The sequence below is a fragment of the Macaca mulatta genome, chromosome 15 (genome assembly GCF_049350105.2).
Source record: "Macaca mulatta isolate MMU2019108-1 chromosome 15, T2T-MMU8v2.0, whole genome shotgun sequence".
NCBI lineage: Eukaryota > Metazoa > Chordata > Mammalia > Primates > Cercopithecidae > Macaca > Macaca mulatta.
Genome location: NC_133420.1, coordinates 20,544,227 through 20,560,361, shown reverse-complemented (window position 1 = coordinate 20,560,361; position 16,135 = coordinate 20,544,227). Strand labels below are relative to the sequence as shown.

At 47.9% G+C, this 16,135-nt stretch overlaps 1 protein-coding gene across 50 annotated transcripts in view; it reads left to right on the top strand.

The window, feature by feature from the left end:
• The window catches only part of RALGPS1 (Ral GEF with PH domain and SH3 binding motif 1), a 309,094-nt gene that overhangs the window by 244,689 nt on the left and 48,270 nt on the right, over window positions 1-16,135 (top strand). For all 50 annotated transcript variants that reach the window (XR_013405554.1, XR_013405551.1, XR_013405552.1 and 47 more), the window contains 3 exons: window positions 6,304-6,441; window positions 8,923-9,016; window positions 14,878-14,945. Coding sequence is in view for 45 of the 50 variants with exons in the window: in XM_077967959.1 (XP_077824085.1) it covers window positions 6,304-6,441; window positions 8,923-9,016; window positions 14,878-14,945 (300 nt within the window). In the remaining 5 variants the exon portion in view is untranslated. The remainder of the gene's footprint in view (window positions 1-6,303; window positions 6,442-8,922; window positions 9,017-14,877; window positions 14,946-16,135) is intronic.

The following is a 16,135-nucleotide window of genomic DNA, read 5'->3' as shown; positions in this document are numbered from 1 at the left end:
ACACAGCAGAATTTTCCTTATTAAAAAGATAGCTGTATGAGAAAAACCAAAACCAGACTCGGGATGGAAGTGAGACGGGGTGGCGATGGGAGAACAAGGGAGCAGTGAGTCCCTGGGCTTGTGGGAAGCCCTGGTGCCAGCCGCGGGCTTTGGCTTGGGGAGGCCATGAGCGCCCAGCTTCAAGCAGGCTCTGGGCCATCAAGCATGGGTGTCCCTCAGCTTCAGAGAAGGTGTCTGTTCAGAAGAGCACCTCCTTTGTCAGCCTGGCACTCCCTCCTTGGGGCTGGGTGTCCTGTGGACACCTCTGGTGGGGAGTCTGTATTCACCGTCAGGAAGCAGGTTTGGCCACCTGCCCTGTGTTGAGGCCAGCCCAGCTGCGGAGGGCTTCGGTAGCAGAGCGAGCTGAGAGCTGCTCACTCCGGCCCTGTGGGTCTGCCTCATGTGGCAGCTACAGCAGTGTCACCAGGCCCTGTGTGGGGCATGGAAGGAGGGAGCAGAGCCCAAGCATGGTCTGGGATCTGTCTCAGAGGAGGTCCAGTCTGCGGGTGGGCATGGCCATGGGGCAGATGCCAGCTGCCAGCAGTGTCCTGGGGATTGGGGGAAGACAGGCCACAGCAGGGGTCCTCACACCGCCAACTCTGTGCCTGTAATCCTCATCCCTGTGCCAGCCAATGACTTCCAGCCCCCAGCCTCCAGCCCCTAGCACTGCTCTCTGTCCCAGGTCTTTGGAGTCAGGCAGTCCTGAATTCACATCCTGATTCTCTCACTTGCAAGCTGTGTGATCTTGGCCAAGTCACTTCACTAAGCTTCAGTTTCCTAGTCTGTAAAATGGTGGGGAACAGGAGTGCCTTCTGTACAGGGTCACTGCCAAGGTGCCATGGTAAAAGCAATACCTAACTTCCCTAGAGTAGACAGTGGCTGTTACTGTCAGGGTCGTTTCCCCTAACAGGTCTGCACCTCTCAGCGTTGCCTGGTCCCTGGCACTGTCCAGCCCCAAGGCAGCCAGGGCCAATGGCTGATCCCATTACTGTCCATCTTCATAAGGCCAACATCACAGTGTCATCTGCTATAGTAACTCTGTGTATATAGGAATAGGAAGTGAGATGTCCAGCTGTGCTGTCCCAGTCCAGGTGACAGCTCCAAGCACTGGTCCAACTGAGGGGTGGCCACCATGCAGTTGGCATTTGGGCGCCATCCATGGTTGTGGCAAACCCAGCTGGGCTCGTTCCTCCCATGCTGCTGCTTCAAATAGGGCCAGCCGTAAGGTCAGCTCAGCTTCTTATGCACTTCAGTGGTCCAGGCCCTGGACTGGGAGACTCCTGTAAACCACTGTTATTACCCTTATTCACAGTCAAGGAAACTGAGGCCTGGGAGGTAAAAAGGCTCGCCTAAGGCCACCCAGCTGGTGAGTGGCAGAGCCAGGGTTCCGAGTCTCCTGGATCCGTGCCCCACGGATCCGTGCCTCACTTATACCACAGCTGCTTGTCATGTGGCAGAGCTGGAAGGGCCCCCAGGACTGGATGGGACACTGATGATGGGACCTGGGGGCTGACCAGACTGACCACAGTGGGTGTGAGGGAAGTGGAGAGTAGCAGGTGGTAGGTGGCACAGGGGAGGCAGCTACAGTAGAGTCATGAGCCCTCTTGGAGAGTGTTGACCCCATAGGGGAAATCAGGCAGGGACAGCCAGAGCTTGGGTTCACCTGCACCCCTGTCTTGCCTCACTGGCTGCCATACATGAGAGTCTGGCTGGAGTAAAAGAAGAACCGCCCATAGGCAACCTGGACAGACCTGTGCTCAAATCCTGCTTCTGCCACTTCCCAGCTGTGTGGCCACAGACAAGCGGTGTAACCACTCTCAGCTTCAGTTTCTTCCCTTATAAAATCACAATGAAACCTCCCTGACAACAGCATTTTTCTTATGAATCAATAATCTGGGCAAAGCTCTTAGTTTAGGACCTGGCACCCAGTAAGTGCTCGGTAAGCATTAACTCTCTTTGTCATCACTTGACGGTGGTGGCTCTCTCTTCAGCCACAAAACGAGGGTAACATGTGCTTCGTAAGGTTATTGTATGATTAAATAAAGTATGCCTTCACTCATGCATTCCTTTGTCAGCCAGCATTTACCAAGCAGCTCCTGTGTGCTCGGTTCTAGATGGTGGAGATTGAGCTCCTGGAGCAAGACACACTTCCTGCCCTTGAGGCGTTAGGCCTGATGCAAACAAGTGTCTGAGCGCAGTTGTGGGGAGTGCCACCTCCATGTAGGACTCAGCACTGTGCCTGACACGGTTCAAGTGGAAGGTGGTTATTCTTATGATTTCATTATAGTTTAGGCTTATACGTATCTCTGTTGTGGACTAATACAGTACTGAAAAGATTTCTGTGGATTTGTGCAGCATTAACTGTAGGAGACTTGCCGCTTGTGCTGTGGTTTTTGTTGTGGGAGTGAAAAGGCTATTTATATGGAGGTTCTTTCCAGGTATTGCCTAGGCTCAAGGTCTCCCCACATCACTGGAGCCAGAAGGCTTCCTTTTGAGGGGTGCTCTACCCAGTCCTCAGCGGGTATGGCCTCGGCTCACACTCCTGGGTCTTGAGGAATAGGCAGGTGTGAGCATCTGCATGTTTTGTAGAGGGGAATTATGAACTCTGTGGGCCTCAGTTTGCAGAGCACCACTCAGCGATCCACCTCCAGGAACCCAAGAGGAGGCCCAGTGCCCGGCACCTGTCCTCACAGGGCAGCATAGGGTGCACCTTTCGTGTTGAGGGTGTTACTTGAGAAAAGGCAACTCCCTCTGTGTTTCTGATGACCAGTGGGTGGGAACATGGGTGCAGCAGCCTGATAGACCTGGGTTCAAATTCCATCACCCTTGCTGTGAGGCCTTGGGCAGGTTTCTTAATCTCTCTGAGCTTAGTTTTCTCCTCCTACTTAGCAGGGTTGGTGGCAGGATCCCATGAGACAGAAAGGAAGTTCCTGTCTTGGATTTGATCCCCAGGGAGCAAGTTTCCTTTCCCCCCATCCTACTCTCCAGTTTCTCTGCTCCTGGGCTGAGCTTTCACTCTGCCACTCTGAGCCAGCTGGACCGAGGTCTGCACATTGCGTCTGGAATAAAGCTGCCCCATGTCCCACATCTCTTCACTCCCTGCCATGCACTAGAGGATGCTTTTTGTTGTAGTTGAAGCAGTAATAGCATGTTCAGGATTGCCGTTGCGGAGGCTTCAGGGTGGTAACTGAGTTACATTTTTAAGAGGGGAGAAGAAAAACAAGGTGAAGAGAGAGAATAAATCTGTGGATTCAAACTCACCAAACTTGGAGCTTCTCTACAAGGGAAATTATTTCTAATTATTAAAATTTTGGAAACATGGTACCGCCAGGAAGAAAGGAAGTGGAAATGGCTCCTGTGAGAAGCATCAGCATATGTTTCTGTGATTTAACAGTTTCCCGTAACAACGTGCATCTATTTTAAAAGCAGACGAATGACTCATGGTATCTAGCACCAGTGCTCCACTGTAACGGCAGGAAGTGTGTACTCTGGAGGGGGCAGGCTTGGGTTCGACTCCTGTCTCTATCATTTACCAGCTGCATGACCTTGAGCAAGTTACACATCCTCTCTGAGTTTCCTTTTCCTTCTCTGTAAAATAGGTTGTTAGAAGAATAAATCAGATAATGAACATATAACTCTTAGTGCAGCGCTCATCTAGCCATGCACAAACCCTCACAACTTTTATGTAATTAACCAAGTTAATTCCAATGTTTGTAATAATTCTTAGTTGTTTAATAGTAAATTTTTAAGGCTATAAATTTCTCCCTGATTGCCAGTTTGGTCAGAACCTATAAGTTTTGATATGTAGTATTCTCTTTGTCATTGTCTTCAAATAAATTCTTCAAACAGATTTTTTATATTTTCTTTGACCTAAGAGTTACATGAGTGTGTGTGCATGCATGTGTGTTTTCAAATGGTTAGTTTTTTGTTTGTTTGTTTGTTTGTTTTTCCTGTATTTATTGTTAAATCCTAGATGTAGTAAGGTCAATGAAAATAGATAATACAGCATTTACTTTTTAGGACTTACTGTTTTCTTTAATCAAGTTTTGTACTCCATGGGTACCTGAAAAGAACTATTTTCATTTATAGAAAACTAAGCTTATTATTATTATTATTTTTAGACAGAGTCCTGCTCTGTTGCCCAGGCTGGAGTGCAATGGCCCGATCTCAGCTCACTGCAACCTCTGCCTCCTGGGTTCAAGTGATTCTCCTGCCTCAGCCTCCCGAGTAGCTGGGATTATAGGTGCCCACTGCCACACCTGGCTAATTTTGTATTTTTGGTAGATGGGCTTTCACCATGTTAGCCAGGCTGGTTTTGAACTCCTGACCTCAGGTGATCTGCCTGCCTTGGCCTCCCAAAGTGCTGGGATTACAGGCGTGAGCCACCGTGCCTGGCCTATTTTTTTTATTTTTTATTTTTTATTTTTTATTTTTGAGACAGAGTCTTGCTCTGTCATCCAGGCTGGAGTGCAATGGCACGATCTCAGCTCACTGCAGCCTCCGCCTCCTGAGTTTAAGTGATTCTCCTGCCTCAGCCTCCCGAGTAGCTGGGATTATAGGCGCCCACCGCCACATCTGGCTAATTTTGTATTTTTGGTAGGGATGGGCTTTCACCATGTTAGCTGGCTTTGAACTCCTGACCTCAGGTGATCTGCCTGCCTTGGCCTCCCAAAGTGTTGGGATTACAGGTGTGAGCCACCGTGCCTGGCCTATTTTTTTGTTTGTTTGTTTGTTTGTTTTGTTTTTTGAGACAGAGTCTTGCTCTGTCATCCAGGCTGGAGTGCAATGGCACGATCTCAGCTCACTGCAGCCTCCTCCTCCTGGACTCAAGCTATCCTCGTGCGTCAGCTTTCCACATAGCTGGGACTACAGGTATGCACCACCATGCCCAGCTAATTTTTCATTTTTGGTAGAGATGGGGTTTTGCCATGTTGCCCAGGCTGGTCCCGAGCTCCTAGGCTCAAGCAATCCACTCACCTCGGCCTCCCAAAGTGGTGGGATTACAGGCATGAGCCACCATGCTCTGCCCCAAGCTTGTTAACTTTGTTACTGTAATACTATATCACTGCATCAATATATGTATGTATATATGTGTGTATATATATGTGTGTGTATGATGTATACATATATACTTACATAAATTCTGGAAGAGATATACCAAAGCCTCCCTCTGTGGTTGTGTTTTCCTTGAACTCACTTTTCATTTCTAACTTTTTTTTTACTATGTATAATTTGATGTGTTACTTCTTTATGCATAGAAATTTGTAACCATTGGATATTCTCGATCACCTGGACTTTTGTTTTTTAGAGCAAGCCCTCTTCCTTGCTTTGCTTAATGTTTTCTGCCTTGAATTCTGCTTTATGTCACTTCTCCTGCCCAACTCTGCCAGTGTGGTGGGCACAATAGCGGTGCTCATGGAGGGCAGCTGAAAGGATGTTCCATCCTTGGCCCATGCAGATCTCCAGGTGGTCTGGAGCTCGGCCCTGCAGCTAGTCAGCCAGCTAAGAACTGTGTAGTGGCTGCATAGCCAGCAGCCCTTCCCCTTCCCCAGCCATGCAGTTTGTCCTCAGATCCCCCCAGCTTATCACTGGCCTGTGATGGATCCTATTAAGATCCTTTTAGACATAGGTTTGATCTTCAAAAGCTGTGCAAACTAGATGTTACTATTTCTGTAACATAGCGGTATTTTTATTTCACATCTTATTTTCTTATTAAGCACCATTGGCCAAATTCTCTAGCTTTAGTCCTTTGTACTGAGAGCTGTTACTTTCTAAATTTTTTCTTTTGTTTCTTAGTTAATGTATGGTGAGGTGGAGGTGGGGCAACAGACAGACAAATAGACAGACAGCTGGGCAAATAAAGGAAAAACTGAATTCAGCCCAAATGGGTGTTCTCCTGGACATGGCACCTTAGACCTATTAAACTTCAGCAGTTGGTAAGAGACATAAGTGCTCAGCCCTTTCGTGTCCTGTTATTTTCTGGTTGGGTTGCAGGTAAAAGCCTTATTGCTGGAGAGTATTTGAACTAGAAACGCTGAAATCTTGCCGGCATACATTGTGGTTGTTGCTCAGATGTTTGATTTATAGTTGGGCAGTGCTGTGTGAAAAAATTAGTAATCAGGATTAGAATTAAAGTCCAAAGATTATCTCAGTTTTCCGTAAGTCATCCTTTATATTTTTTTAGCAGATCAGTACTGTTTTGTGCTATTTGGTTCTAGTTTGTGGTAAGCTCCTTCCGTCATGAAATATCTTCTTTAATTTTAGGAATCTATCTTCTGGATTTAATCTATATTGATTCTGCATATCCTGCCTCAGGCAGCATCATGGAAAACGAACAAAGATCCAATCAGATGAACAATATTCTTCGAATAATTGCTGATTTACAAGTTTCCTGCAGCTATGGTTAGTACCCTTGTTAGAATTGTGAAATCTTGCCTCATTGAAATTTGGGTCCTATCAGTGAGAAAGCTCTAGAAACCAGAAAAAGAATTACAAAGTTCTTCCTTTTAATATCTTGAGCATCAAACATGTACTAGATCCTTTTATACATAGGTTTGATCTTCAAGAGCTGTGCAAACTAGGTGTTACTATTTCTGTATTACAGGTGAGGAAATTGAGACTGAATACAGTTTAGTCACTTGTCCATCCACAATCTCACGTCTAGTGAGTGGCAGAGCCCAGGTCTTTCTGGCTCCTGGGTCATTCATTCATGAAGAGCTTTCTGGGCAGCTCTCCTCCAAGCAGATTCGGGGATCAGTCTTCTTTCTTCTGTGACTCTGCCATCTCCATGGCCTCAGAATCCTCCACTGCATCCAGCTGGCAGGTGCAGGATGAGAGAGAACAATACAAGGGTGGGTTTTATGGGCCAGGGTTTTAGTGGCCAGTGCAGGCCACTTTTGCTGACAGGGGCTAGGAAATATAATCTAGCTGTGGGCCTAGGAGAAGGGAATCGATGTAGTAAGGGACTTGGCCACACTCTGCTGCATGTGGCCAGATCCACAGTGTGCCCATGATGGTGGGTGTGTAAGAGGGATGGAGAAAATCACTGGAGATGATGCCAGAATGCTGGATGGGCCATCCATGTGGGGATTGATTTTACCCGAGAAGATGGCAGACTTGGGGTGTGGAGCTTGACTGTGAGCCAGGTGCTCAAGTCTTCTGGGAATTAGCACTGATGAGCAGGCGGCCAGTCAGCCACAGTCAGCCGTGAAGGGGGTGTGGTGCATGGGGTGTGGGGCTCTAGGCACCTGCCTCTGGGGAGCAAGGCTTTCACGAGACGGCAGAGGAGTAAAAGTCTGGAAGCACCAAAGGGGGATGGTAGGAAGGAACCCGGCCTCACCTGCTGTGCATAGGGTGTGAGAAAATCCACAGCCTCCGTTTGGGAATGTCACGGGGAAGCCAGGGTGGGTTCACGGAAGCAAGAGCCCTGCTCACCAGCCCCTGCACAGCATCCCCAGGTAGGGTGGGGGTTCCCACACTTCAGGGCAGCTTTCCTCTGACAGGAAGGGTAGGAGGCACCTGTATTCCCAGTGCAGGGTTCGCCTGGCCCAGGCCCTTTCCAACACAAATACATGGACACTTATTGTCCCGCTGGCCAGCAAAGCAACCGCAGACATGGGCTTCAGGGTCAGATGGACTCCGGTTCCTATTCTAGCTTTGCCTCTTGAAAAGTCACTTTCTCCCCTTGAAGGTTTTCTCATGCGTGAAAATGGAGATAGGATTCATGCAGAGCCCTTAGCACAGTCCCTGGCGTTTCACGAGAGCCCAGCAAATGCTCTCTCACCACTGTTCACCTTCACCTGCGCCATCTCCACCATCAGCTTTGTGAAACAGGTGTCATCCTCACTTCACAGAGAGGACACTGAGGCTTCAGAGAAACAAAATGATCTGCTCAGAATCTCGCTATGAAGGGCCAGAGCCATCAGGTGCTCCTGCCGCACCTGGATGCACCTCCCCAGAAAGCGAGGGTCCTCCCCACCCTCTTTTCTGCTCCTCTTCATGGCCTCCTCTACTCCCTCCACCTCTCCTCCTCTTGGCTTGTTCTGTCCCACCCAGTGGCCCTATCAGAAGGAGTGCAGTGACTATGAAGGTCTGCAGAGAGCAGCTGACACCAGTCCCTCCAGAGATGGGCAACACCATGTGGCAGAAGCCTCCCATCACCTGGAGTCCAAACCCAGCTCTGCCCTTCCCAGCAATGTGACCTGTGCAGGTTGCCACAGTTTCTTCCTCTGTGCAATGGGGATATTGTTTCTCCCACATGAGGCAGGTGTGAAGGTTAACGAAGATGACTCCTGTAAAATTACCTGCTGCAGAGCCTGGCACAGGCATGTTCAGGTGCCTGGACCCCTCCCTTTCTTCCTAGGATGCAGCAGTTCCAGTCATAGGCCAGCTTCTGGGTTAGGCCTCCACACCTGGCTGGGCAGGGTCTGTTCATTCATTCTTGCATTCATGTCACACAGCTGGTGGGTAGGTATAGGAGGCTTGCCCAGTTACCCCAGTGGAAACCTGTTTTAGGGCACAGACACCTGGCTCTGGTCTGTTCTGGAGGCCAGAGAGCCATCTTTCCCCAGCCCCTGATATCTGAGTGGAGGCACAGCTCCTCCTTCCTGGATAAAAAAACATGGTGACCTCAGAGTGTGGTGACTAAGGCCTAGTCATCTGGGGGGCACTCCTTGAGGGCAGAACCCAGGCCTGATGATCCCCACCACCACGTTCCAGTAGTCAGCACAGGGCCAGTCCCCAAAGAGCATCAGCAACTGCTGGAAGAGTGAATGAGTCTCGCTATCCCAGGGGCATCTGAAATCAGTGATTTCTATACTTCTTATTTGGGGGCCTAAAGAGGGGGAGAGTCTAACGTCTCTGGATTTGGTCCACCTTTTGCAGATCACCTCACCACGCTGCCCCATGTGCAGAAGTACCTGAAGTCCGTACGCTACATTGAAGAGCTCCAGAAGTTTGTGGAAGATGACAACTACAAGTAAGTCCCCACCTACTCCTGTGTCAGGCCTCCCAGCCCCACCTTTGTCTTTAGCACTCAGGTCCCTGCAAGTGGCCTAGCCCTTGTTGGGACCAGTGAGTAGTCACCTGCAGGGCTTATCAACGTCCACGGCAGTAGCACCCAGGCCCCAGCACACACAAGCACATGCGTGCAGTGTGATCTTCGACCTCACAGCCCCACAGTGGTGATGTCTGAACAGCTCTCATACCCATCTCTGCCCCATCCTCATAGGCCCCCCAGTTCAGAGGAAGGTGTCGTGTTAACTTCTCAGTGTGGCTTTCCCACATGGCACAGATAATATGAACTTGGACTCCACAGCTGTGAATGGCACAGGCTTGGTGCTCTGGTTCTCACAAGTGACTCCCCCACCCACAGTGCTGGGTGGCAAGACAGCTTCTAGCCATATCTCCAAGAGCTTGTTTCATGGATGAGACAATTCTTTATAACTCTCAGCTCTCTGCAGTATTCAAGGCCCTACCTCCTTCCCTGTAGAGCCCCTGTGGAGTAGACCCAGTTCTCATAACAACCCCATGGGCCCTTTGGCCTCATCTTCCACTAACCCTGCTGAGGCTTTCAGTGCTTTCTTCGCTGTGGCATCTGGGAATTCATCCAGCATTTCTATGTATTTGGAGGGAAAAGAAGGATTTTTCATGTTAACCCTGTCTGCCATACTGCTTGGAAGTCCTCTTGGCTCATTTTCAGCTTGAGACTAAGAACCTCAGTACTTTTTCGTATGTCCTGGTATTAAGGCAAGTCCCAGCCATCTTGTAATCAATCATTTACCACCTAAATGTCAACTTCACGTTCCCAGATGGTCCCGACTTAGGATGGCTCAACTTAATGGTTTTTCAGCTTTACAGTGGTAGGAAAGCAACGCACATTCGGTAGAAACTGTACTTTGAATACCCATACAGCCAGTCTGTTTTTCATTTTCAGCATGGTATTTAATAAATGCCGTGAGATATTCAACACTTCCTTATAAAATAGGCTTTGTGTTAGATTATTTTGTAAGCTCATGTAAGTGTTCTGGGCACATTTAAGGTAGGCTAGGCTAAGCTATGGTGTTCGGTAGGTTAAGTGTATTAAATGCATTTTTGACTTGTAATATTTTCAACTTATGATGAGTTTGTTGGGATGTGTCCCCATCGTAAGTTGAGGAGCATCTGTATTCTTTTAAATCTTATCTTATGATGGCTTCCAATATGCCATGATTCCCTGGAATCTTGTTATCCAGTAAATTTTTTATCTCTTCCAGTTTTGTGTCCATGAATTTGATTAGCCAGACTACATGGTCTTCATCTAAGTTAGTGAAAAGTAGAGAACAGAGCAACCCCCACATTACCCACAATTGACTCACCAGGAAAGACCCTAAGGGGAACGGATGTTCAGGCAGTGCCCACTGGTCAGCTTTACAGGAGTGGTCTGCAGCCGGGGCTATGAACCAGAGTCACCTGGGAAACTCTCTAACCAGCCCTGTGTCTCGGGTGGGGCCCGAACATTTGTTTTTTCAAAGCTCCCTAGGTGATTCTTTTGGAGCATAGACATAATGCTTTTAGTTGTTTTATATAATAATTTGTTAAAATATAATATGAAAATGTGATGTTACATAATAGTAACAACAATAGATGAAAGCCAGAGATTACCATTAAAATTATGCTTGCCACAAAGCAAGCTCATTTTATTTATTTACAAAGCATTTGCTGTTCCTGAAAAGAGTGCCCTGCAGTACAAAATTTTTCCCACTTAGTTTCTGGGGTAATATTTTCCATTTACGCACCGGTATTGTGATAAAGGAGACAGTGGTTTTTCATTAACACTGATATGCTTTAGAGAGAAAAATGGCCTATAAATACTTCTGACCATGAGATAATCTTTGGACAAGCTGCAAATCATGAGTAATTACTCCTTCTACTCTGAAGGACGTTGAGCACCCCAGCACCTGATGCTAAACAACAGTCAGCCTGGCTTTTTACAAAGGCTCTTTGTTGTGGTCAAAGTGGACAGACCCAGGGAGGAAGCCTGCATTCTCACCCCCGGCCCTCAGACCACTGAGGGAGTTCCTTCCCAGGGAGGTCCAGGCTCCAAGGGGCAAGAGATGGGTAGAGCCTGTGATTCTGCTTGAGGACCCACACTCTGTGGCCCAACTCACATCTGGAGGCTGGCTCCTCACCCACAAGGATGCAATGGCTTAGTTATTACATTGGTGGCATTGCATTGCTGACATTCTCCCCCATCTGCTTTGGAGATATTATGCCAAGAGGTCCAACCGGTGCTTTATTTCCCACAGCCTTTATTCTATTTTATTTTATTTAAGAAAAATTACCCGATTTACCATTACTTAGAAAGCATGACCATTAGCATTAAGTAAACATACTTTTGGACATTTTTCTATGCATAGAAAATGTATATATATGTAGGGAAGGATGGATAGATGGATGGATGGAAGGATAGAATATTAAAATTAGATTCTATTACACTGGCTATTTTTAATTTAACATACTAACTTTAATTTCATTTTAATTTAACCAGAAAAAAACTGAAATGTGAAAAAAAATGCTACTCTTTAAATAAATATTTGTTTACCAAAAGAGAGATTATTTTCCAAAAGAGCCTTCTAAGGTTAATAAAAGAGGGCCGGGCACAGTGGCTCATGCCTGTTCATACCTGTAATCCCAGCACTTTGGGAGGCCAAGGAGGGTGGATCACCTGAAGTCCGGAGTTCAAGACCAGCCTGACCAACATGGTGAAACCCCGTCTCTGCTAAAAATACAAAAATTAGTCGGGCATGGTGGCGCGCACCTGTAATCCCAGCTACTCAGGAAGCTGAGGCAAGAGAGTCACTTGAACCTGGGAGGCAGAGGTTGCAGTGAGCTGAGATTGTGCCACTGTACTCCAGCCTGGATGACAGAGTGAGACTCCATCTCAAAATAATAATAATAATAATAATAATAAAAGAAATTAGGAAAAACATTAGGAGGCTTGAGTCAATAAGTTTTATTTTAACTAGGTTTCCATTGTGAACAGTGTCAGCCAACTCTGGTTATGAAAGATGAGAATATTAGCCCTCTCCCCCTTCCTTAACCTCTACTTCACCAGCTTCCCACTTTTTGTTAGTTATATTATTATTACCACATAATCCAAGTCTATAACATAAACATGTTCAGGAATCAGAATTCCTACTGTTTACCATTTGTAAACAGATTCAGTTTTTACCACCTGTTGTTTCCCCATAGCTTCTCCGTTCCTGGAGTCTTTATTTTAATCAGTCCCTTATTTAGCTGCATTTCATCAGGAAGTAGGTCCCCCTACCAATGCTCCACCAAAAAAATAAAAGTGCTCACAGGGCCCGCATACTCAGGGAAATGCCTGCATTGGACTGGGGCTGGCCTTGCTGGCTGCCCTCCTTTGCTTCTCTCCCTCAGTGCTGCAGGCCATGTGCCATTGCCTCTGGCTCTGGGTGATGCTGTGGAGAATGAACCCAGCTGATTTTGTTTTTTTCCTCTTGTTAAGGGTCTTGTCTGCTGGGTAGGTGAAGAATTCCTTAAAGTTCAAAAGCTTCATAAGAGAATGCCTCAGAGTAGAGGGTTCTGTACCAGATTCCCCAGACCATGGTGTCGTCATCTTTCTTCATGGCAGAAAAACTCCTTTTGTTCGTATCTTTGACTACTTCTGTGCCATTTCGTGGCTTCTCTCTTCCAGGGATTCCAGGAATCCGTGTTGGATGCTCTCTGCCCGTCATATCCATTCGCTTCTTGCTAACAGCGGCAATCTCCACCTTGTTCATCAGCTGTCACTGCGATTGTCTGTTTCTACTTAGGTATTCATTCAGCACTCTCTTATTTCAGTCCTGGATTTGTTCCCCCTAGGTCTTCAATCTCCTTTTTCATCTCATTTTTCAAGTTTTGTTTTAGCATCTCATTTTTCAGGTTTTGTTTTACTTGTGTTTTTAATAAGTTGTTCCACTGCTCTAAGCACTTGTGGGGATTTCCTCTGCTCCTGGGGCTGCGTTCTTGGTTGGGCCATTGGGCACTGCTCACCTGTTCTTTCCTTCTTTTGTAAGAGGATGTTGGCTGTATTGCCATACTATTTCTCTTCTTCTGGCTCCCATTTGAGCGGCTCTGTCTGGATGTTCCACGGCTCTCATATGAGGGTGGGGGAGATGTCTGGCCCTCCTCCCATGTGTGTGAGAGGGGAACCCCTTACTGCTAGCTGGGAGGTCCAGGGGTTTTAGTTTTCCTCCTTTCTGTAGCCTGGGGGAGTAGAAGGCTCAGGCTCTGTGGAGGCAGTAAGCAAGCAGTCTGTTTCACATATGTGGGTTCTGGCAAAAGGCCTATGTTGGAGTGTCCTTCACCTCTTTGGGGAGCTGTATCCCATTCCTAGAGATACCCTCAGGTTTCCCATCATGCCCCATGGAGCCTTCATTTCCATCAGAGGAGCTGCCGTGCTCTCGACCTATTTCATCAGCATCTGGTGCCATTCAGCAGAGGGAATGATAAGGACCCCCACTCAGACCCAGTGAGACCCCTCATTGGGCTTGACAGGAGCCATGCCATGATGCAACTCTTGGTCCAGTTTCAGAATCCTCTTTTTCTTTCCTTGACTGTAATTCTTTGAAGTTCATGGCTTTAAATTACTCCCCTACCCTTGTTTAGTTGCACCTGGTGAGTTCTTTTACTCATAAGCTTTTATAATTTTTTGTTGGTTTTGGAAGGAGAGGGAGAGTCTGGTATCTAGTCTCACTCTGTCATTTTCACCCAGAAGTTCTTAATCAGTGCTTTAAAAAGATATATTGGAGGGCCAGTCCTCATAGCATGTCCATTGCCTTGTCCCTCTCTAAGGGCATCTGATGACAGGGAGTGCAGTGTAATGATTAAACACTGCAGTTCAGAGGCCATGTGTGGTGGCTCATGCCTGTAAATCCCAACACTTTGGGAGGCTGAAGCAGGCTGGTCACTTGAGCTCAGGAGTTTGAGACCAGCCTGGCCAACATGGCGAAACACTGTCTTTACTAAAAATACAAAAATTAGCCAGGCATGGTGGCACACACCTGTAATCCCACCTACTCGGGAGGCTGAGGCACGAGTATCACTTGAACCTGGGAGGCAGAGGCTGCAGTGAGCTGAGATCTTGCCACTGCAGTCTAGCCTGGGTGACAGAGCGAGACTCTGTCTCAAAAAAGGGGAGGCTGAGGCGGGCAGATCGTAAGGTCAAGAGATCGAGACCATCCTTGCCAACATGGTGAAACCCTGTCTCTACTAAAAATAGAAAAATTACCTGGGGGTAGGGACGCATGCCTGTATTCCCAGCCAGCTACTTGGGAGGCTGAGGCGGGAGAATCACTGGAACCCAGGAGACAGAGGGTGCAGTGAGCCTAGATTGCGCCACTGCATTCCAGCCTGGCGACAGAGCAAGACTTCATCTAAAAAAAAAAAAAAGAAAGAAAAAGAAAAAAAGAAAAAAAAACTAACTCTGGTTCAGAGTCAGACAGTCCTGGCTTTGATCCCCTTCTCTGCCACTTGCTAATCCTATGAATTTGGGGAAGCTGCTTAACCTCACCACTCCTCAGTTTCCTCATCTAGAAAATGTGCTGGTTTAGAGTGAACACATCTGTGCTCAGTAGACAGTAGGACATACTCAAGTCCTTTTCACTTTGTCTTTCTTAACCATTGTTTCTTGGCTGTGGAAACCCCCTGGAGACCTCAGAGGGAAGTGACTGTGATCTGGAGCAGATCTCACAGTATTCCTGGCTTCTGTGACTATAGTAGCTTTTCCCAGCCCCAAATAGGTTCCCGTGTGGTAAACCAGAGCCCATCTGATCTTATGAAAATCTTTGTTTTCAGACTGTCGCTCAGAATCGAACCAGGAAGCAGCTCTCCAAGACTAGTCTCTTCCAAGGAAGATCTTGCAGGTATCGTAGCTACCTCGAGTGGGAGCAAACCCGCTTCATAGCCTAATTGTGGCTGCCAGAGTTGGCCTTGACTGGGGAGCCCAAGGGCAAGTGAAGTTTGCAGCTTAGCAGACTCAGCTCTCCCTGTTCACAGCCCTCCTGCACCAGTCTGCCCAGGCTCCTGATCATGCAGGACTTGTGTGCTTCCCCCCTGTGCCGGGGCTCCCTGGAAGATCCTGAGTGTTAGAGCCTGGGCCTGAACAACCCCAAGAGAGGCAGGATCAGAGCCCCAAGTTGGGAGCACACACAAGGTAGAGAAAGCCCCAGCATCTTCTCCAGGCTCTCTGGACCCTTAGCAGGGCTGCTGCCCAGGCTTGGAGGGGTGTGCCCTGGAGGGGTGTGGAGGATGCCCAGGATATTTGGTGTCACCAGGTGCAGGTGGCTCATCAGACTTGTGAAACACACACACATACACTGTCCCCTAGTGATTTGAGCCCAGGCTTTGCAGTCAAGCCCGAGCTCCGCTGTTTCCTGGCTTTGTCGCTTTACCTGTAATCTTCAGCGGCCTCATCCACAGAATGAACATAATATGAGGACTTACCTTCTCGGGTTGTTGTAATGCCTGAGTAAGCTCATGCCTGCCTGTAAAGTGCTCTGCTCACACTAACATTGTGAAAGTGCACTCAGTGTTGGCTGCTTCATCGTTATTATTTAATGGTTACCTTTTACTCATATTCCAACTGGCTCTCAGTGACAGGAGCTGATCTCCATGGCTGTCCAGGGAGAGGTCGGCGGGGTGGGGGATCGAGGGGAACCCAACAGCACTTCCTCCCGCTGGTTTGTGCTGTAGGTCATAGCACCCTGGGTTCTAGGCCACTGCAGTCTTGGACAAGTGACTTACCCCTTTGGGCCTCTTTTTTTAAAAAAAAAAAAACCTATAAAATGGGATGATGAAACCCTCCTCCGAGGAACGCTGGAATGTCAAAAACAAAATACTATTTCGAAGGCACTCAGCTCAGAGTCTGATGTGCCGTGTTTGTAAGGGGGTGGCTGTTGCAAGCTGCTACCTGGTGCCACACCTCCCCTAGCCCGTTGACCTGCTCAAGCCACTCTCCTCACTCTGGTGCCAGGCCAACCTCTGTAACAGCTCCTGGTGGACACAGGACCACAGAGCCTATAGGGCCAGTATGGCAGCCTCTCATGAGCCCCAC